The sequence below is a fragment of the Columba livia genome, chromosome 8 (assembly GCF_036013475.1).
Source record: "Columba livia isolate bColLiv1 breed racing homer chromosome 8, bColLiv1.pat.W.v2, whole genome shotgun sequence".
Lineage (NCBI taxonomy): Eukaryota > Metazoa > Chordata > Aves > Columbiformes > Columbidae > Columba > Columba livia.
In genome coordinates this window covers 27051436-27075107 of record NC_088609.1, presented here as the reverse complement: position 1 = coordinate 27075107, position 23672 = coordinate 27051436, and the positions used below count along the sequence as shown (strand labels likewise).

The window sequence follows — 23672 nt, the reverse complement described above, 5'->3', positions numbered from 1 at the left end:
CTCCGGGTGCACAAGATCCCAGCACCAGTGAAGAAAGCCCCAGGGGAAACAAGCAGGAGCTTGGTGCCACAGCTACCCAACCCACATCCCCAGTGGGACCTGACATAAATACCTGCCCAGTGCACTGAGGACTCACAGACTCAAGAGGTCTACAAAAGGCAGAGACGGGGTGGGAGGATAAGAAGCAACACAGACCTTCTCTTTCCATAACTAGTGAAATAAGGAAGACTTCATCAATTTCTCCATGCATGGTTTTATTATGAAATCAGATATTTATGGGTAATCATAGAAGTTTCTACAATAATAAAGTTTAATACTTTAAATTACTTGCAAAGATTCTTAACGCTCTTAAACTTAATTTAGCATCTCTATTATTCCTTGAGTTTTCTTACACCACATAATAAAAACATTGAAGTGTTTCTGTTTTTTCGTGTGCTGCAATTTACAGCTTCATGCACTGCAGTCTTCATTCTCACAAGAACATGCTATGTGTGCATCAACAGTGTCCTCTATATCCTCTGACTTCTGGTCGAACTTTGCCTGTTTGTCCATCAGGCTGGTAGCTGAATCTGAAGGGGAACAAGGATGAAAAGTAAACAGCATGCTTCAGAAGTAGTTTTTTTTATATCTATTTAATATCTAAGAATCTACAATATAACTACCAAAAACATCCTCTGATATCACTGGACCTGTGTGCAAGAACCCCGTCCACATCTGCCTATCTACTACCTAAATCAGCTCAGTGAAACAGCCAAAGGCAGCAGTATATAAAATATACAAGGCGAGGATCCCCATTTCAGGGTGCTGCACATGATCAGATGCGGTTGAATTCTCACAGGCTGCAATACACAGTTTTTCAGATGAATTATAATGTTGATTGTGCTGTGAGCTCAAAGCATCACAAAGGCTCAATTTAGATTTTAAATCCATAGCAAAATTACAAGAGAAAAACACCTCTCATGCTAAAGAAAGTTTTACATATTAGTGAAAACAAGGAAAGATCTTCAGTCGACACTGCAGTAAGCCCATCCCTACCTGTGGATATGTTAGATTATTCATACATTTCAAGTGGAATAGCTGAGTCAAGGCACAATCTATTTAGACTTCCGTGCAGCTCCTATTCATTAGGATTTCTTTTTACTTACCAGCTGGGAGACAGTGGAAACCCACAGTGACCGGAGCAGTCTGCGTGGCAGAGCATCCTTTCATGCAGCGCAGCACAGGCTCTGTGGAATAGCACTTGGACTCCATGCCTGCCAGCTGAACTGTCTTCTCAAGCTTCACAAATGAGCGTCGCAGTTTGCAGGCTGGAACAGAATAATTCATGATGGTTTACATGCTCACATTCAAAATCCTCAGACCTGCCCAGCAGGACCATCTGCCAACACTGCCAATTTACAAACAACATTACTCTAAGAAAACTGTATTTTGAACATAGGTGAAACACAATCACTGATTAATAAGCTTTTCAAATTGGCTAATTAGATATGGAGCTATGGAAAGTTAATTTAAAATGCAACAGGATTATTTCAAGATTAACATGTAGAAACACTGTCTGATGTGATTTCTAATAAGCATTTTTCAAAGTAAACTGGCTTACTACAGCATATAGCTGCAAAACCACATTCAAAAGGGTTCAATACCCAGCAGTGGAAAGAAAAGGAGGATTTCTGACCAAATAAAAATAATCACTAAAGAATTACACTATTACCACTGTCATTCAGACACAACTGCTGCAGAGAGAGAGCAAAAATCATTTCTGCCAGCCAGTAATATTGGTCTCATTTTGGATGCCCAGGACAAGCAGTTACAGGTGTGTGAGAAGCTAAACGGATCACAATTTATCCCTGACTACAAACTTAATTCTCTAAAATTCTAGCCATTTCCACTATATGTTAAATGGAAACACAATATGTGGTCACAACCAACCATGGGAATATTATTGTGTACATGCCTGGAGACTCCATATCCACCTAAAGCCAGTTTTGTGCCCAGCATTCTTTACAAAGACATAGAAAAATATTTGATGCACAGCTAAAGATGTAGAAGGCATCTCCAGGGACTGAGGAAGTCCTTCCCACAAGGACAAGTCTTCTTTACAAAGGCAACATGCCTGTTCTCGCCACAGCACTGTGGTTGCATCATAACCTCAGCTGAGAGCATCAAGCACACCATAAGATTCTTATCTATTGAAACATTTGAAATACAGCTTTTTTTTCATTTCAACCACGTAATTAAGTCCCTGGAACAGCTCGTGTGCTCAAATGCTTTGCTGGACATGTTGCACTGCTTCAAAAATCAGGTGGTCAGCCAAGGCAAAGTCATTACTGATCCCCATCTGATTTTTTGATGCATCAAATACTGGAAATTGACATCTGGAAAAAGTTGCTCTTCATTCAAAGCATTCCACGTGAATTTATCTTTCTACATTTTTTTCTGATATTCTAAAACACTTCAAAACCTAAAGAAATATTTTGTTTCTGCTTAGTTATATAATTTCAATTGATTTGTGTATTTTGGCTTGTTTGTTTAACTTGTGGTTTCTTATTTCTTTCTAAACTGGCAAATAATTTTAATGCTTAATATATAATTTCATGAATTCTTTTAAAATCCTTTTTTTCCCTTGAAATGTTTGCAGATTTAAAATTTTCTGACCAGATTCTACATTTTCTAAACAACTGCATCAATATATTACATATACTAGAGCTTGCATACCTCCTGTACAAGGCTTTTCTTCCAAAATCCAAGAATGCCCAAAGCTCACTGCATCTTTAGCTACATATCCGTTGGGCATCCGATATTCCTGTTCACATTCTGCATCATATTTTCCACATATTCCACATGTTTTCCCTGCCATCCATAAAGCAACTTGAATCTTAGAGAGAGAAAAAAAAAGAGTCAAAATGATTTCAAGCCAAAAAAAAAGTGATACCGATGGAGCAGATTTTTACTATGCAGGTCTCTTCCAGTATAAGTTAATGCACAAATGTTTAAAATCTCTTTGCTAAGGATTCAAAAGGCTCTAAGTCTGATGCAGCGCCTTTGACTGTTACAGCCTTTAAAACCTCCTGTGCCCGTCTAGTGCGTTAAGCTATTAATAGTTTAGACTATTAATTTGCTGAAGCTTTTGCATGATGTTTTCATAGTATAGGTGATAGCTACAATATGGTTTACCAATTTTTTACATTCCCGTTTCACATTATTTTTAGTGCAGCCTTTAAAGCATTCATTCATCTTAAAAGAATGGCTGCATTTTTGCTGATTTGAAGAATTATACAGCTGTTAAGGACAGTGGTCAGGAGCTGAAAACTCATTTTTCTTGCAAATGCAGTGCTGCCTCAGTGTGTGTACACTCATGGGCCCATTTCCCAACACACACCTGCAAGAATAAGGTATTTTTTGTCGGTAAAAGATTCTCACTTCTGCTCAGAAACAAAGAGCAGGACAGTTCAACCCTGTGGTTACATCTTCCCTTTTGTGTTTTTTTTGGCCCTGCACACATTTGGCTTTGCCACTGTATACTCTTGCACTCGCACATACAAGATTTAAGTGGATCGTATGGAAATTTCTCAACATCCAAGCTTATAAAGAGGAAGAATGATACCTTGAATGTGTATCCATCAAAGTACAATTTATCGATGCCATAGGCTGGGGCAACAAGTACAAGCCCTTGATCTTCACTGTGGATCTGCAGAGAAGCGCCTAGAAGAAAACAACATAAAACAAATCAAGACAGACCCAACCTAGCTTCTTTAAGAAAGACAAAAGCATCTATCTGTGTTATTTTCATTGAAATTTTTCAGTTGTTCTATTTAAGAAACAAAACATGCAGCAAACAATGTAGAAATGTGTATGTATAGAAAAACAGGTGTTTGTAAAAAGTTGAAAAACAATTTTAATGATCACAGATTTATTTATTTTTCTTTGGGTTATTAACATACTCACATTCATTTCTAGAAATGGTTACAGAACTTAACATAGTGTCTGTATAGTTGTGCACCTATACAAGGCCCTGACTACTCTATGATGGAATAAGAAAATACAAAGAACACCATGACTGTCACTGAAGCCATTTCTAGCACAATTATGACTTTCCCAAGTATGCAACAATTAGGACAATGCTCAGCACTGGCAGATGCCAACCCAATTTCAGCAAGACTAAGCCTGATTTGTGTACTACATCTGTACAGTCAGGAAACACCTGCACTGTATATTGCCCTTGACTGCATAGCACAGAATGAAACAAGGTCCCACTGTGTCCTTTCACAGAAACAACAACAACAAAACAACTAACACAAAACAACAACAAAAACCAAACCAAAACAAACAAAAAACCCACACCAAACTACTCCTGCTTTGAGAGAAGCAAGCAGGCTATTTCCCAGTTCACCATATTTATTCCTAGCAGATTTCAGAATGCTAGCCAAATTAATGCCAACAAATAAAATTAGGAAAAATGCTAGCATACAGGTGTGGTGAATTTTAGAAGAGCTCTACTTCAAAAAGTTTTAATCAAGCAAGATTTATAGTACAACCAAAACACTTCTCAAATTGGGAAATCCAGTGGGAACTACAGTAATGTATGAAATGGGGAGATCTTCATGTTAGTTATATCTATCTTAGTCTGGCCACTTCAAGAGCTTCACACTCTAATCAGTCTTTCCAAATGTTCCGATGCAAGGGAGTATAATACATTTTCTTAACTATTAACCCTACAGCCAAAGGTAGAAATAGTTATTGAATACAAACTGGTGGAATCTCTTTAACAGATTTTTAGTGTGTTTTTTTCCTCCTAAAACATACGTGAAAATGAAACAACAGATGCTGCATCACTTACCAGCAGATACGTATGAAATATTCTTTGTGGGGCTTTCGACCCCATCTACCAGCAGTTTCACTTGTCCACTTGCAGGACGCATATCGATTTCACTGTTAAGAAGAGGAATATTTGCACCATGTTTATATCACATTCATACACATACAGTGACAAAGGCATTTTCCTGCTCACTAGATATTACTCATCACAGCATAAGATCATTTCAAGTACTTAAATTACATCATAGGTATCCTTGTCACCTAAGATGCAGGATAACACCATCAGCATCACAGTCAATGTGCATGGAAAAGTCAACGAGGGAAATGCTGAACTCCCACAGGCTGCTAACCATCGCAGTAAAGCTCAGACTTAAGCTCCTCCCACGTTAAATGTGAACAATGCAGTCTCCCAGCATCTGGCAGGAGTTACTTACTGACTGCCAAGCTTGATGTTGATTGCTTTCAGGTTCATTGCTTCTTCAGCATTCCTCATCATCACCAGGAACTTAAGGTCAGAGCTGCAATCCTGAGCCAAGATGTGGTAACAGTTTGCTGGCATTGTGTAGTTAAACTGAACTTCGTTAAAGGTTGTGATCTTGTTGTGGGAAATTGAGCAGCTAGCTGGTTAAATAAAATGCCAGTGAGTATTTGCTTTTCCAGAAAAAAAAGGTCATTAAATCGCATATTTTATTTTTAGTGCTATATTATTTTAGCTTTATATGTTTTCCACTATATTTTTGTATGGTTTACAGGGGCTTTTGGCTACTAAGCACCCATAAATTCTAAAAAAAAAAAGCATGGAAAATATACTCCTCTATCTAACAAAAAATAATGGCCAGGAAGCTTAAATGTTGTCGATTCAGATAGATGGTATTTTGATCCATGAAATGATGATGATTTCTGTAGTATACACACACTATTCTCTCTCAGTTGAACCATCCTCACTTTATTACAGCAAATTTCCTAATTAACTGGAGACAAATAATTCCAGAAAAATCCAGAAAGTGCCCAAGTAGTGAGACCGAGACTGTCATGTTTCTGAACCTGACTAGACCCTGACCTTTCAAATTCTCGAGCACTGCAGATGGGGCTTCAGCAAAGACATTCCAGATGGGAGGCTGCAGCTCTGAAGCTGGTATCCTCGGACCTACAGGCAGTGACAGAGGAAGCCTCACGGCTTTTTCAGAGAGGATCACCTGAAAAGGAATTCAAAAGCACATTTAAAATATTCTTGTACCAGGTATTCACAAGAAACAGCTGAGGTCAGCTTTTTCTCCTATTTGGAATTTCATTTCAATTTCTTCTGCTTTGGTCGGCAAAGACTTTATGGGAATACAGTTCATCTAACTCACTGTCCATGAGCTTTTTGCTCCTGCTTACAGTTTTCTCTCATGGTGTGGGTTATCATTCAGATATTATTTGGGAGATAATTAGCTATTTTAAACCTCCTAAGAGAGGGTAGATTTGGACTGGATCTAAAAAAGAAGTTTTTTACAATGAGGGTGGTGAAACCCTGGCCCAGGTTGCCCAGAGAGGTGGTAGATGCCCAGTCCCTGGAAACATTTAAGGCCAGGCTGGATGTGACTCTAAGCAACCTGATCTAGTTGAAGATGTCCCTGCTCATGGCTGGGGGGTTGGACTAAATGCCCTTTAAAGGTCCCTTCCAACCCAAACTACTGTCCTCCAAAGGTTGTTAGGTGAACACTTATGGAGCTACTACAGGTGGAAATGCATGTGATGCTCACTTATTTTTTTTTCTCAGAATTGACCCACTGTAATTAAAATGCAACAGTCTCACTTTTCTACTAGGAAAAAATAAGAGAGTGAAAATAATATTTCATAATTACATCGGGAAGCTTGATAACAACATCACATGTCCTTGGAGAAGTTAGAGCCACGATCATCCTGGCTTGTCGAGAAGGATTCTTGTCCGTTTTTTCAGAGAACCCCAGCATAAACGCAGCCCCAGGGACAAATTTGTAAAACCTTCAAAAATTCAAATCAGAAAGATCTGGTGAAATAGAGAAGCAAAAAGCAGCACAAATCCTAACCAGGCTGTCTCACTCCTGTGTGTAAGTAGCATACACAGTCTTCAGGATCATGGGTTATGTCCCCATGATCACACTCTGCCTTACAAACCAAGTATTCAGTGAAAGGAAGGATTTGTTCCTCAGTTTTCAGTAATTATGTCCAGTAGAAAGGATTACTACACAATAGATGGCTATGATCTCCCACTCGGCTTTTAAGTCTGAAGGCAGTGCTCAGATAGACCAGAGAATAAAATAATAGCTAGTACTTTAACCACTATAAGCTCATGAGTGGATGCTGATTTTTCCCAGCTAACTGATACCATGAACAAGTGTCACAAAAGACTAAAACCTCACCATTCTGCTATGGATTTGACACTTGAAGGAACTTTAGGCCACTCTAATTTCACTTGTACAGCAGGGTGGCCAGCAAACCGCCCAGTTACCAGCTCAGTTGAAATCTTGTAGTCCTGGCAATTCCGGCCCCATTTCAGGTAAGCCTATAATGGAGAGAGAAATGGTCAAAAAGCACATGGTTATCCTGTGATGCATACAGCTGTATGTAACCAGTTTTGAGCCTTACCGCTGCCTTGTGAGCATTGACGACTGAAGCATCAGCACAGAGCTTCCACTTGCTTGAATCTGTGAGGTTTGACACAAACACCTGCATCCGGGGCTTGACAGAGTCAATGTCAGCATATACCACAAGCTGGAGACCTCCTATCTTCTTATCGTTATGAACACCATGAAGAAAAGCAGCTAATACTGGTGTTTGAACATCTCCCAAAAACTTGAGCTAAGAAGAAGGGGAAGAAATTATGCAAATAATATAATTATAAAAGAGTTACCATTAACATTTTAGATGCAAGATTTGGATGAATAAATGAAAAATAAACAACTGGACTGCAAACATATACCAGCATACGTACTACACATATATACATGCCTATAAACTCTCACACATATGTCTTTAGTGAGCATGTGCCTCTGCGGGCACTATTTTATATGAGCCAAAATTTGTAAGTTTTTGCCATTTCCCGAGCCACAGCAGATACCATGGAAATATTCATATCATTAGGATATAGTAATGACCATATTATTTAGGCTTCATTGTCAATATCCATATATTTGCCTGTGAATGAAAGAAAATGGTTCAATTTGACTAACATCAGCTGTCAGTTGTACTCATCACTCATTCCCATCACAATAACATCCTCTAGCTAGTGTCCTCTTGTTTATCTGTCCGGTTGGTCTTTTGGCTTTTGCCTCACATTTAGCTGTCAGGTGTGTGGGGCAGGCAGGTTTCACGTTTGCACAGCACCCTAGCACAAAATATAATCCAGGACATTGTCTTCTACTTCCTCCCTTGACAGTGGGGCCTTAAGCATGCTATGACCTGCAGTTCCATCATTAGACTTCATCACTTGCCCCAGAGAACAAGCAGGCATGCATCAAAATGAGTGGTGGCAAGGAGCCAAGGTGCTACATGTCACCTCTGGCAATTGCCTTCTGCTGAGGCTTATTTTAGCTTTGGCCTAGAGCACCGATGTCCTTGCACTGGCACTGTGGCACCTCAACTTCCCTTCTGGTTGCAGAGGTCACAAGATCAGTCTCTGCAGGCATCTGTTGGGTGGGATTCCCATGAGGGATCCTCACCACAGTTCTGAGGAAAGTGTGTGTGGCAGACGTGGTACGTGTCTCACTCTTGATTGATACCGGAGACTTGAGAGGTTGGTGTTTCTCACTTCCATTATCCTAGCTGTACAATTACTGCAAGTGCACAGCTACTCTGCCATTCTTCCAAGCTATTAAAAACCCTTAAAAGTGATGCAACTAACCCGGGAAGCAGCTTGGGATGAGGCATGACTGGATTTGGCAGAAGAATCCGCGCTGCTAAGTTGGTCAGCCGGGAGTTTTCTTTTTGGGAACTGCAAGAAGAAAACATACCATGCTCAAGAGGGTAACTTAAAAGCATGCTTGAAGACATTGCTCCGGGCAGTGCTACAGAACACTCTCTGCCATGGCACTTGGTGTTGGCAAACTTGTGTTCCAACCCTAGGCACCTCAGTGTCTCATCCTGCTTAGTACATGTGATCTAGCTCTGAAAAATCTTGTTTACCCAAACATATCTTGATCCCTCAGAAGACACAAACAAGGAACATGTCTAGATGAGAATTTGCTATGTGAAAAAAAAAAAAAGGACCAAAGCAAGTCAAATTGAACCAGCCACTCAATCCAATACGAAAGACCAGAACTGATTCATTTTACTTTGGAAGGGCCTGATCAACTGAAGGACACATTGAACGGGCCAACTGAATGGACACACAGAGCTAAACTTCCTACTTTTTGAGGAACACTAAGATAAAGTACACTGCTCCTGGGTGGCTCATGTCCTAGTAAGAATCTTCTGCCAAAGTAAAGTACCATAAAATAAGATATCATCACATGTTTGTCAACATCAATATTCCTGTGTGTATCAACAGTGATTCCAACTCAAGAAACCAAGTGATCAAAGCTAAACGACTTAAGCTCTTGATGATAGAATCTTTGTTCCTCCAAAGTGTGCATCCCCAGTCCCTTGTACTGCTTTGGTAGAGCTTTGTATCTAGTTTGCTGAGCCACAAATGGCATAATGTGCACAACACAAAGGAGAACTCAGCTCTCTGTCTTTCCACATCTCAGAAGAACAACCACAGCTCATTTGGTGTTCTAAATGTAACCAGTACCATAATTTTCCCCAACAAAAACAAAAGTTGCCTTTAAGGTTTCTATGTGACTTATGACAGATTCCATACTTAATTTACTGAGGAAAGAAAAACTCACCTCTTGTCTATGCGCTGATTTAAAGCGATAGTGATAAATCTCATGATGTTCCTTTGAAAATGATTAAAAAAAGGAAAAAAAGATGAAAAGTCTCAGAAGAAAACGAATGTTGCAATTACATTGAAATCTGAGCACTGGGAATTAAGTAAGGATTTTACTAATTATCATTCATACATAGTTCTGTATGTTTAGTCACAAGCACATAATGTAAGACTTCAAGTAGTTTATAAAAAGCATTAATGTTCTTACAGCAAAATTAAGAGGCATACAACATATATTGACAGAAAGCAGTAAATTGGCCAAAAAAAAAGTTCCCTGCCTACAACAAAAGTTTCAACGAACTTGTGAAACTTTTGAGATTCTTTGAAGTAGACATCTGAGCAAATTATTGCAGGTATGTTTGCAGAATAAATGTTGCAATTTTATGTTGCTAAAATTTACTGTGTCAAACCATAATTTCCTGATTGATGATGCAAAGCCAACTGCTATCAGGAATGTGATTCACAAATATCAACAGCATCAGTCAATTTACTGACAAAGTTACCCATATTTTGGAACAACTGCTGCTGCTGTCCGCATGTCCTGAATGATGTCCATGGCCATGGTGACTCGATGAACTGCTGCTACTGCTGCCATTCAGATGCCTTGAGTGATGCCCGTGGCTGTGGTGACTCGATGACTTCCTGCTGCTACTACTACTACTACTACTGCTACCTTTGCTGCTGCTGCTACTACTGCTGCTGCTGCTACTACTGCTGCTGCTGCTACTCCTACTGCTGCTGCTGCTACTCCTACTGCTGCTGCTACTGCTACTACTACTCTTACTGCTACTGCTGCTTTTGCTACTACTACTCTTACTGCTGCTGCTGCTGCTACTTCTGCTACTACTTCTGCTGCTGCTGCTCTTGCTGCTTGCATCTTTGTTTCTTGCTTGCTTTACTTGATCATTCTCATCTTCATCCACTGTCTTTTTACGATGAGGAGAAGCAGCAGATGATGAGGAAGAAGAGGATACAGCTGAGGAGGCAGAAGATGAGCTGGAGGGTTTTTGTGCATCAGGGTCTCTCCCAAGCTCTGTTAGCACACTGTTTGCTTTCTTAGAAGGTTTCTTCTTCTGGTGTCGTGTTTTATTTGCAACCTGCAAAAAACGGTTCAAAGAGAAGTGCAAGAAAGTAGATATGTCTGGTCCTGTATTTACAAAGTAAAACTTCTCTGGGTGTCATACAGGCTGCTCATATCAGCCTTTCAAGGAACAACAACTTCCCTGCCTCACTTACTGCAGAAGCTGCAGAACTTCCTTAGGTCCACCCAGCACAGCTGAAATCTAGCCCAGCCCAGAAGATCAGCCCCAGCTGGAAGCTCTCTGTAGGATCAGTCCCCCCAGATGTGGCACAGGCTGACAGGCCTGGAACTGGCACCTTTCAAACTAGTCCCATCCTTGCTTTCCCATGACAGCTTTCTGCACTGAACTTCGAATTATTGGCTTCATTTTGGGGAAAATATTCCCCTCTCTCATGCTCAAAGTCTCTTACCTTGAACATGTTTTCAATGCCTAGAATCTTTTTCAGTTTAGCTTGAATGTCCTCATGTGGAGGTGACTCATCCTCTTCCTCAGACTCTGAGTTTACCACATGGATTATTTTAGAAGCTGCTCTGGATCCTGCCTGAATCTCCAGGAGAATTTTGTCAAGATCAGCATCTGTTTGAACTACACACCAATTGCACCCATTAGAAGGTTATACTGCTTCAAATAGCATTCGCAAAACGAAGATGACAAGGCTTGTGCTCAATATCGTACCTGGCATCAAGACTATTTTAGCTTCATGTTCGCCAATTAACCTGTGCAAATACGTATTTTTTAAGAAACTGGCATCTCGTGACCTGCTGGAAAAGCAGAGCTGACAACCAAGATGATGAAGCTTGATGCAAATGTCTTGTTTATGAGTTTTTCTTTCTGGGCTGTGACGAAGATCCTCTTGAGAGCTAGAAGCCTGTTTCCTCGGCATGCTGTCAGCTCCCTGCTGCATTGGAGACGAGTATGTGAATACCCCTTGGTGCATACCATAGGCAAGAGTAAAACTGCAAAAGTGCATCACAGGGCAGGTAAACAATACTACATAAGAAGAAAAGAACAGGTTACCATTGTGGAACCTTCACTGGAAGCTCTCTCCGATGGTTTGAAAGGTTCTTGTACAATATTTGATGAAGCACCTTCAGGGAGAATTGAGGTCCTCTTCTCAACACCTAGTTCTCCTATATTTCTCGATACAGCAAAAGCTTTATGTCTGTTGAGATATGTGCAAAAAACAATGAATTATTCTGAATCCTTATATTTGGATTAAATGGAATACATCCCTGTCAGTATCCTGTGACAGCACAGAGATATGTTGTTTGAACATAGGGATTTTATATGCAACTATAGGTATAAATATCATTAAGGACAAATAAGACCAGCTAAAGACAAATATCAGTTCCTTGTATCACAGGAAGTTTTCAAAATCTGGATAAATTTAAACAAATTTCCAAAATATGAAAGACATTCATTTAAAAATAAAAACTAAAATGCCTAAAAGGCAATAAAATAATAAGCAAATAAAAATGAAAAACAGAAAATAATAAACACATTGAAATAAAAAATTCAACTCCTAAATAATTTAGGTATCTTCTGACTTTTAACTCCCCTACTTCTCTTCCTTGCTCTTTATCCCAAAGGTTCTGCTACACGCTGAAAAGTCACCCTGCCTATCTAGAAACCTCTGTAGGAGGTCAGTGAATAGTGAACTTCGTGAGGTTTCAGCAACAGAAACCATTCTGAAGTAATGCTACCGTACCTTCCAACCACTATCTCTGTTTCTTCATGGCATGGGTTTGTTTCAATCTTAACATTTTTCAATTTCATGTCTATCTTAGCATCAAACTTCATTGGCACTCTTGTCAGGACCTTGCCTTGAATTTCAACAGCATGTTGAAAGTATTCGGTGTTGACACCCATTGTTGCAACCGTGTGCACGTATAAGCTGAAACAGAGTGAAGCAGTCAATGTAAGAAAGGTTTTCCTTAACATGTGGTTCTGCCTTTTAATGAGAAACCTCCATCATATGTAAAGGCTTAGAAACCTGCCATACCTTGGGTTTATGTCAGACCGAATCTGCATGGTGGATTCAAGCAACTGAGAAGGTTTGAAATCTCCAGTTAAGGGTGGGGTCACCTTTCCATCAACTGCATATGTCAGAAAAAATGTTAAAAAAAGGTCAAAGTGAAAGAAAGGATTTGAATTTAAGCAAGACACAGTTTTCAGGAAGAGGTAATATTTTTGTTCATACAACAAATATGGCTGGAAATCAAGACAGACTTTGGGGTATGTGAGATTATACTACTACTACTACTACTACTACTACTACTACTACTACTACTACTACTACTACTACTACTACTATACTGCTACTTGTTAAGTAGTATAACATCGAAATTTCAGAATGTGTGGAGCCAGAAGACAGAGTGAATGATGGGCAACGGGGTTAAACAAGCCCCGCTCTTTAGTCTTTCCTCACATCCAGTGTGAACACCTATCTTGTACTGCAAACCGCAAACTGGACATTGTACTCCAGATGCAGCCTCAGATGTGCTAATTATGGGGGACAATAATTTCCATGTTAGCTCTGCTCTCACTGTTGCAGCCAGAGATGCAGTTGGCCATCACCACCACAAGAGCACACTAGTGATTCACGATACCATCTTGTCCACCCACCCCCCTGGCCCTTTCCTTCACAGCCTATACGCTTGCATGGCTTACTTCATCCCACGTGAAGGACAGGTGGGTATTCAAAGATGCTATTTAAACAAACAAAAAAACAAGAGCAGCGAAGAGTGGACACATATGAGACATGTAAACAGATCACAAGTACATGTATTTCACCCTTCATTCCTTATGTGGTGTCAGCAAAAGGAAGAGTAAGACAATTTTTCCTAAATTAAAAGTTTGCTGCGCAACAAAGAGTATGATCACGGATTTAACTTCTTGATAAGTATTCATACTTGAGTATTTATTCTGTTAAAAGAGAATTATCTGTCTCTTTTCACAAATCCTCTTTCTCTTCCTGCCTTCTCTAATGTTACTGGTGGTTCTCTTTTGATTGCTTTCTGCTTTCTTCTCTGTTTGAGTCATCACTGGATCCTGCTTAGCTCGTGTGTGCATCTCTCAGGAGCCACCCATTCTGCCTATGTCTGTAGTCAGCTCCCCACCCAGCTCGTTTCTTCTGGACTAGAATGCCAGGACCTTCCTCTCTCTGGTTTCCAAGATTCTCATCTCACCTCCTCTGTCTTCAATCCATTCAAAGATGAGGCAGAAATCAGCTGTGTCCAGCTTTTCTTCAAACATATTTGCCACCTCCCTTTCACTACAAAAATGTGTTCTTTTTCTAACTTTCTGTTTTCCTACTTCTTCCTCGCCTGTCCCTCTCATCCCCTGCTCAGACCTCGCACAGCTGATCATGTACATCCCAACTCACCACTGACAGCTGCCCGTGCCAGAGCAGTGGTGTATGACCCGTACTCCAGCGGCAGACCAGTGCAGGTAGGAACGATATATCGCATCTCTCCCAGCCACACTGGCTGCGTCCATTGTCCTGCAATGCCATTGCGAATTTGGCTGGCAATTTTCTTTATCGCTGTGTTCCTGTCAGCAGGTTCTAGCACAGTCTGCAGTAAAACAGACATCAAGAGGTTAGAATATAAAAGTACAATGGTGTCAAATCTTGCAAAGAAAAGTAGGGGTCCCTGGTACCTTCATAACCTGCTGCAGGACTTCCTTGTTGACATTGAGGTAGCCAAGCTCTTGGCCAAATAGTTTCAAGTAGGCTGATATCAAGGGGGTTTCTGTTGGCAGCTCCTTCCATCCCAGCAGCTGCGGAACAGATAAAAAACCAAGCAAAGTTCCTTAATGTATCAGTTTTAAAATGGTAATTCAGCAAAGTGATCAAATCCATCACTGACCAAGCTGCAACTTTCCATTGCTGCTTGTATGTCTTTGCTGCTTTGTAAATAGCACAGTGTCACTACTTAGACTTGCTCCCTGTCACTGAGATGCTCATGAATAGCCTCCTGTCTACTGTTGTGTATTCCGATGCAATAACATTTACTCAGAGGGTTTGGGCCATTATGGCCACTAAACCCAGTTTGAAAGCACAGCAACAAATCACTTTTTCTCTTGAAGACAAAGCTATATTCTTGTAAACTAAGTGAGGTGGATGACAGGAAGGAGGAACAAGGCTGCCAGGCATGAGACACACACTGTGCTGCAAAGTCCTCTTGCCCCCACTCCTCCCTTGCTCTGATGTGGGGAGGAGGCAGAGGAGAGCAAGAATTCACAGAAACTGTCCCAACCATGGCAGTCATGATGTCCCCTGCAGACCCACAGCAGATATCTCTCTCACAGAAACGCTCGAGGTGACCGCTAGGCAGGTAGTTTGCCTTCCACACACTGCGCTACCGAAAATACCTACAGCTTTTCCAATCTCCTTTATCTTTTTGTACGCGGGATATTCAGCAAATGGGATATTTTTTTTCATGATGACATCTGTGAGGCCTTCCACGCGAACACCGACCTACCAAAACAGCATGAGATGGAGCAGTCAGAAGCATACTTATAGAGAGGAAACTTAAAAGTCAATTTTAATTTTAATTTGCTTTAGTATTGATTTAGGCAAATATTTACCTCCACTAAATCAGCCACTGACCCTGCAGAATATGCCATCAGCTTGGAAATGATTGCTGATGGGAACATTGTTCCCGGGCTGTTCATAACAAAGACATCTCCAGCAGCACCAACTTTGTAGTTATCTATAGCAGAAGTAAACAAAAGACACATATTTTTTTCTAACTGTTCTGCTTATCATTCAATTTCATATTTCTATAGCTTTTTCCTTTACCAACTCTTAAGATATGTCATTACATAAATTTTAACTGTTTAGGCCCCAATTAATAAGTGTCTACTCATGCACTTTTAAATATGTGACCGTCACATTTAATTCAATTTCTTATTGAAACACAGAATGCCATAGTTCTCCAAAGGGCTTAATGTCTCTTGAGAATGGATTTCTGAAGGGATAGTTTCCCAGTAGCCGAAATGCTTTTACTCACCAAAGTAACCACCAATATGCATGACCTTGCTATACCGATAGCTCAGCCTGTCCAGTTTGGGGGCCAGCAGCTTAAGGGCAATATTGCAAGCTGAAGATCTAAACAAAACGAAAAAGGTAATAATATCCAAAAATAAGCTGCACCCCATGAGAATATAAACAGGATTCAGTTTGTTGGCAAATGCAGTGCTCACTAACAAGAATGTAACAGAACTTAATTACAGAAGATGGCCTGCTTCATACCTGTCTCTACTTACATGTTGTACATGGATGGCAAGCTGCTCTTTGACAAAGCCTTCATGTGGGAGTACACAAAACTGGCCACTTGCAAACTGCTCTCCTTCATTGCCACATTAGCTATGGTTGTTATTAAAGGAAGGGCAGGCCTTGTCTCGAAGATAACAGCACAAGCCATCATTCGCACTTCGGGGGGAAGTGACTGGTCTGCAAGGATCTGGATGAGATATCCCTGCACCTGCAGAGACAAACCATGTCTGGAATTGCCAATAATTGAGACACTTTTGCAGACTGGATCCACACGTAACCCGCAAGAAAGATGGGAGAGAGTGTCATTATCCCCAGAGAAAGGTTTCCTGATCTTTTTTGCACCATGGTTCCACATCATTTTACTAAGACAACTGAAGGAGCCATGGAGGGATAGCCCCATGGTGAAGGGCTGGCACTGAATCTGAATTAAATGTCCATGTATCAATGTATTGGGTAAACCCAGCACAATCAAAAAGATATCAGCATAGCTTTTTGCATTACTGACATTTAAAGATTGATGAATAACTTAGGAAGAGACAACTGTAGATAATAAGACCACTTCCAAAAAGGGAGCTTCAGCGGCTCACCAAAGACAGTCTGAGTGGGTGCTGTCTCACATAGGTCCTATATCTAAACCACCTGAAAGGCAGGACTCTTGCCTATGCTCACCATGCCAGCAACCTCAGTGGGAGCTGACTTATCCAACTTGAAGATGAGGGTCTAAAAGAGGCAGAGCAATGTCAATATTTTGCCTAGGAGGTCAATAGAAAGTACCTCTCTCTCTCCTCTTTACTATCAAGGCAGGTTAAATTATGTCTGACTTTTAGGTGGCTAAATTTCCACTATTTATAACTAGCACAGGACTTAATTGGTGATGACGGATGACTGCTAATATTGTTCCGGAAGCTTCCTACTGATTAACAATTATTACAGCTTAGCAGAAAAGTTGAGCTGGATCATAAAACTGTGTTGTGTTCTCCTTAAAAATAATCGTTTTTTTTAAAACATGCTGAATCCACAGACATGATACTATCAAATGTATTACCCTTTGCAGTATATATTCTTTAGTTCAGTAAATAAAGAAATCTCTGGCAGATCATACTTACTGTTTTGGGGTCCTTCCAAGCTATTTTTCTCAAGGCCATTATGGCATCAATCTGAATGTGAATGGGGATATCAGAAGCACTGGATGAAGATATGGGAAGGAACTTCAGGATGCGCTTGATGCTGGCTGGCTCTCCCATGTTGCCAATGCACTTCAGAGCTAATTTCATTTTGTCTTCACGGCCCCTGCTGACCGCTTCATCTGCCAGGTCATGGACGGGCTATAGGCAAAGCACAATTCAGTCTTTTCTTCCTAATATATAGATTGTATACAATGTTCACCTTACCCACTGAAAAGCCTATTGCTATAAACCAACTGGTTTTAATAAAATTATTCAGTAATGGCTTCTCTCGGGATTTTACCTTACAATGTGCAATCTGTGTTTTCAATGATGAACCAAATATCTACATTAGTAAAATGATTCATTACCTGTTCTGAAAGAGACCTATGTAGTGTGTATTTTAAGTCAAATTGCTGTTTTTATACTGTATCTTAAAACAACTAAGATAATGTGATGAACATTACTAGGGTATTAATAACCTGAGAAAAAGCTGCCCACCTGAAGAGCTTCTTTAGGACAAGCCGAGGACTGAGAACAGTATCTATTGACCACAGAACTGTATCCCAAGCAGGCAACTTGCTGAAGCACGGGATTTTTCTGAATCCGAGAACTAGTCATTAAATCCTGGGAAGGGGAAAAAGGGTGTTGGGGAGAGAAAGAAATGTATTTAATACAGTGTTTGACATAGCTTTCAGAGCAGGAAAATCACCAGCACTTATCTGAGGGGAGCAGTTTCAGAATGATTATTGTTCACATCCAAACAAATTAAATCAGCTCATAGACATTTTATTTGCAAGATTCACTTAGGAGCTGGATTCTCCACTAGTTTCAATGTGAATAAGCATATGTATAAATTTACATAGCACCATTTTGATTTTCCTCAACTAAGCATAACACTGAAAGATATAAAAATTATGGGTAATCTATACATGGAAAATCTTTAGAACAATGTGTAACTCAATTATGTTAATGTTGTATTCTCACATCATATCCTTTCTTCCTATTTGAGAAGGACATTGACTAGAGATGGGAAAAACTGTGTTCAGAATAAAAATTCATTATAGCGTCAAAATATTTGGTGCTTGCTCTCATACTTCATGTGTAGCACTTCCCAGTTTAAAGGAATAGTTTGCAATTAAAAGAGGCATTCAAATGACATAACACACAAACCACAACTCGTTTCAGAAATAAGAAACTGAAGTGAACAAAGTTTCATCTGTAGAAGGTATGATGTAATCCCAGCAAAGTAAAATGGGAATTAGTCTCAGAAGCTGTTGTGGGAGAATGGCTTTTACACCCATGCACCAAAATGGAGACACGGGACTCTGTGCCAAAAGAAATTAATTGTTCAACGTTTGCACAAAATTGGTGTACAAGAGGAGAATCCACTCTCTAGTGTACTTTACAATCAAAGGTTGTCATCAATTATTCCTTTTGTTATCAGATAGGAAAGATTCACACGGATTTACTTACTGCTGCTATTGGAACGGTTTGTTCGTCAGCCTTCATTAAATGGAGTGTGAAAGAAACACTCAGAAGAGTCTGAAGGTAGTTAAGGTCATCATTACGAATTCTGCTCTTAATGAATTTGAGTGCTTCTGCAGTGCCTGTCGCAGAAACTGCACTCAGCAACCATCGCCTGCAGGCAGGAAGAAAATATCCTTAATTTTAGCTCTCAGTGTGGAGATGGAAAAGATTCTCATAAGTTGGTATAACGAAATACCTGTAGCGGGGTTTATCTGAACATTGTCTCCAGAGGGACTCAAGAATATCAGTGTTTGCTATCCGGCAGAGCTGGACAAGCTCCAAGAATCTGTGTGGAACATCATCATGGAAATCTTGTTGGTTATTCTGGACTATGTGTTGCAGTGTTTCTACTATCTGTTACAAAACACAAGAGATAGAGAGAGAGAGAGAGAGAGGGAGAGGGCATGCATAATTGAATCATTTGGAATTTGTAATCATTACTCTTTCAATATTTTTTTATTAGGAAATCCATTTAAAGACCTAAAAATACTATACCCGTTGCTCAGGGTTTTTCATCTTGATCAGTTGCAGTGGCATCTGTGGCAAGACTGGTGGGAACTGGTAACGAAGGCTTCCGTAGCTCTGCATGTGAATGTCCGGGCTGCTCCCCCGTTCACTTTTCACTTCCAGCAAGGTAAGTTGTTGCCTGTCGAGAGACAAGTGTCCCGGGAAGAATGAATAAGCTCTCTTCCTCCATCTGCCTTGGCTGTTTGTTGGTGACGGTGTCAGTTTTGCTCTTTAATAATTTTTATCACAGTAAAATCTTACAGTTTGATAATGGGTAAAGACTTCTAGTTGGAACAAAATAGTATTAGAGTTATCTACAACAAAGTGGTTTCTGAGGAGCTAAACTGCTGTCTTTTGAATGAGAGCTACTGGCAGAGTAATCAATGATCTAATTTCTGTGTGCCCCATGTTCCTCCTGACACAACCAATTAGCTCCTTCTCAGGACAGAGTAGTAAAGTTACATTCTTATGCTATAAGTGAGCAAAAGAACATTTCTCCTTTTCTTCCTTGTAATTGCAATGCCAAGTTCACCAGGATACAAATAAAGAAAGGTTCACTGCGTTTTTAGGAGTGTGGAAACCCCAAGTATGAGTACTCTCAGCTTTACCCGTCTGCTGTGGAGCTCAGTTCCACTTCAGCTGGGGATGAAAGGGACTGCCAGAATCTATAATTATTCTCACTTTGCGAAGAAAGCCCATGTCTCACCTACCTTGCTTCCATGACAGCAACACCGGTAGGTTCGCTGAGTGGTGAGATCTGATAGATCTGCTGCGAGGTCACTTCTGTGATCAGGGTACCACTGTCTGACTGCTTCAGTTTGTAGGAGAAAGCTGCTGTCCCTTTTATGAGCCTGGCCTTCTGGAGAAGGACAGACACCCCAAGAGTGAATGGGAACAGAAGGGCCACGCTTGTAACTACAAGGTCTTTTCACACCGCACGTACCATCACATCGGCAGGACAAGGATAGATGTAAGCCATTCCAACACTCTGCATCACCTTTTCCTGGCAATTGTTTTGGTCTACGGTTTTGGTGACGGAGACTCGGCTGTTCTTCTTGTCCTCCTGGATGATGTACCTCGTATGGCAAACACCTCCAATTCCAGCCTGTGCGCATCAACAGAGACAATGAGAATTCCCAATTATATTAGGATTTCAGTATGTGAGGATAAGTTCTATCGAACAAAGACTCTGAAGGAGCAGTGGGAGTGTAAGGACCTACTGGACAGTCTTAATTGTGGTTTATATTAAATATTAATATGTTAATATTTATGTTAACATTACACACAATTGATCACATTGAACTAACAAATAGACATGTGGGCAATATTCAGTCAGGGGACTGAGTTTAAAATGAAAAAGTAATCATTTGATTAATATCAACAATGGACAAACAAAATTGATCAAGTAGCTGTATCAGGGATGCCATGTAACAAATAGGTTCATAGCTAATAATTCTTTTTTCTTCAAAGAAATGCATGTTAAGTCTTAAAGGCAGATGTCTGAAAAATAAAATTCATTCAACATACATGCATACATTTTCTTTTATGTGAATTAATTTTTTTTTATTATGAACATTTGAAAGTAGATGCAAATTAACAGAAACTTGAAGGAAGAGCACTTAAACAGAACACATCCTTTCAGTAAAATAGTTTTAGAATGGAAAAAACAAACCTCCTGCAATTCATACACGTTCTGTGATTTTTTAATGGTGATCTGCATCATGTTCAGTATTCCTCTCACTATGTTAATACACGTATTTGGGCAGTCTTCTGGGCCATAAATGTTTCCAATCCTTCCACTATTGTATTCAAACTTGAAGGGCCGGGTAAAACATGAAGAAACAATCTGGCTGATTTTGGAAGATCGAGTAAATGGGTCCCTGGGCCAGATGCCATTGTATTCCTCGAACTGGGGAGAGCGGATCTGAGAGGAAATTGAGAAGAGATACGGGAATAAAATTACTTTGGTACTAAATATGCAATCTGATTGGAAGAAATCAACATAATCACTAGTTCAATATGTTTTCCTTCCAAATACAGGTTTAGCAATTTATACAACAGTTTATTCTTTAGTCTCTCACTTATGCTATTGTAAAACCAGTATAAATCCTGTGGGCTCAGCAGTGTTACTTTATCTTACAGAAGCAGTTAACGTATTGCTATTATTTCCCAGGGACATTTTAAACATTTCACTTGCCCTAAATCTATAGGGAGAAAAGCTGATTTAAAAAGTAAAGAAACATTTCAAATAAAATTCTTCCTGTTGCTTCAGCCTTAAAATAAATATTCTGCTTTAGGTGAAACCTAATATTTAAAAAGTTCTTATCATTCTAAATGTCAAAAAATATAGTTTTAGAAAGTTTACCCTTCCTTTCTTTTTTTTTTTTTTACTAAACCAGTTGCTATATCTGATTCATATTTGTGAATTGCTTGTATCTATCTTCTTTTTTTTTTTAAATAATGAATAACGTATATACAAACATTTTTTTCCCCTGAGACTGAGGCACAATGTGAATCAGAAGCATTTTCAGCAACTTGGGCAAAGTTACGGCTGGTTTAGGTGTCTCAGAGCACAGCCTGGTGCACAGCATATAAGATTTTTGGGATATTTTCTACAGCGCAAAACGCAACCCCCAGCCCTTAATTTTGACATCTTGCCCTCATTAAAGAAAGACCTACAGCTCAACTATAGCCCGTTAGACCTCTGCCACTGAACACAGTGCCCAAAAAAGATGCTCTGATTTGTAACTAAATTAAACAGACAAATAAAAGTATTTTTCTGAAACATATTTATTTCAGACAAGTCATGTCTTGTCTCTATAGATGTCAGCAGAGACATGATCTTTTATCACGTTATCCAAACACTAAACATTATTACATGCACCTTTTGATGTCGTTCATTTTTTAATCTTACTTTTATCACTTATCACTTTTTATCTTTAGCTTTTATCACTTTCTAATTCCATGTATATTAATTGCTTACATGGCAGTGAGTTTACATACTTAAGTCCTGACTTCCCACAGAAGTTGGAAATGTGTATTGAGGCCAAAAACAAATCTTAAACCCAAAGCAGGCTTGAGTTAGAAATAACCATTTTCTAACAGAACCCCTGATTTTGGCACCTCTATTTATGACACAAAGTCTTGAGGAGCACCTGCTACAAATTATTTCCACAACAAACACCAATCGGTAATTGGATGACAAATCACTTCTCACTTCTGGAAATGTAACTTGCAAGTCGTTCTCTAACATCTTCAGTGCTAAGTCTCCACTGTCGTTCCCTGCAACTTTCCTAAAACACAGGTTAGCCAGACGCAATTAGACTGTGTCTTATAGCTCCCTGTTACCTGGTGCATTTGGAAGCAGACCACTTACCTTGAGCAGGTAAGTGTTCTCTGACAGCCCACTGATCTCTAGTTTACAGCTCAAGAGCACGCCAGCTTTGCCTAGATTTTTTTCTTGAAGCCCATTCAAGACCCAGCCTTCATAGCTGTACAAGTGGCTCCTTCTGCTGCTGAACCCAGGGTCTGTGGGGAATAACAGCCGTTTTCATAATACTCGCAAACGTGTTCTAATAAATAGAAATCACAACACAGTCATCGAAAGAAAGCTAGAGAAGGAAATTTACTTACCAATGTCAGACTTCTGGCTGCCTACAAAAAGAGATGAAAAGCCAGGTGAGTAACACTCAGTCTAGATCCAATTGGTGCCACTGAACTTAAAGAAATTTTGGGAAAGAGAAATGAAGAAGGGATGAGTAGGCTTACCTACAAGGGACAGCGCTAGTGCAAGGATGATTCCCCTCATAGTGAAGGTGAATGGGGCTCTGCCAGACATGGTGAGACTTTTATGGAAGAAAGTTCAGGAACACGTGGCTGTGTTCTGCTGAATTCTCAAGTTTTTTATCAGTTTATGTAAACACTTCCCTTTTTGCAATCATACTTTCCCTTCAGATGAAAAATGGATATCAAGTCATACTTTGGCATCCCACTGATTTCCTCATACAAGCTGTTTTCTGGATTGTTTAAAAGTTTCTACTTACCCTAGTAAAACAATTTTACTAGGGAGTTTACAACAAATTTACAATAAACACATTACTTAATTTCCTCGATTGTGTCATGGTGGGCTGCTGGTATTTGGCCCTGCCACAGATGAGGTTGATTTTGCCAGGTTATGCTGACCTGGTATCTGACCTGAACTGTTATCTAACTGATAGTGGCCCAATTAACAAAGTGGGGTCGGTGTCATACACATTAGCGGTGTTTTCTTTCTCTTCCCATAACATTGGATTTTGGCCACCCTTGTAGACAGGAGATGAGGACAGTTAAACCCTTGCTATTCTTGTAGTCGTATGTGCACCAAAGCACATTTAACATTCTACTGAAAACCCATATATATGGAA

At 39.9% G+C, this 23672-nt stretch overlaps 1 protein-coding gene across 1 annotated transcript; it reads right to left on the bottom strand.

Moving 5' to 3' along the window:
• Nucleotides 1-233: 233 nt before the first annotated feature.
• LOC102095151 (vitellogenin-2-like) lies at nucleotides 234-23672 on the bottom strand. Its single transcript, XM_065072668.1, has 35 exons — nucleotides 23038-23672; nucleotides 22903-22923; nucleotides 22646-22797; nucleotides 20942-21193; nucleotides 20213-20374; nucleotides 19980-20128; nucleotides 19258-19408; nucleotides 18959-19116; nucleotides 18709-18874; nucleotides 17734-17859; nucleotides 17176-17394; nucleotides 16060-16277; nucleotides 15804-15901; nucleotides 15379-15503; nucleotides 15167-15268; nucleotides 14449-14568; nucleotides 14174-14363; nucleotides 12791-12884; nucleotides 12497-12682; nucleotides 11806-11950; nucleotides 11464-11686; nucleotides 11198-11373; nucleotides 10210-10803; nucleotides 9666-9716; nucleotides 8681-8770; nucleotides 7426-7638; nucleotides 7200-7342; nucleotides 6663-6801; nucleotides 5876-6011; nucleotides 5250-5436; nucleotides 4838-4929; nucleotides 3605-3702; nucleotides 2716-2875; nucleotides 1146-1307; nucleotides 234-569 (listed from the first exon to the last, which is right to left on the bottom strand). The coding sequence occupies exons 1-35, from the start codon at nucleotides 23105-23107 to the stop codon at nucleotides 451-453; spliced, it is 5487 nt and encodes a 1828-aa protein (XP_064928740.1). The 5' UTR covers nucleotides 23108-23672; the 3' UTR covers nucleotides 234-450.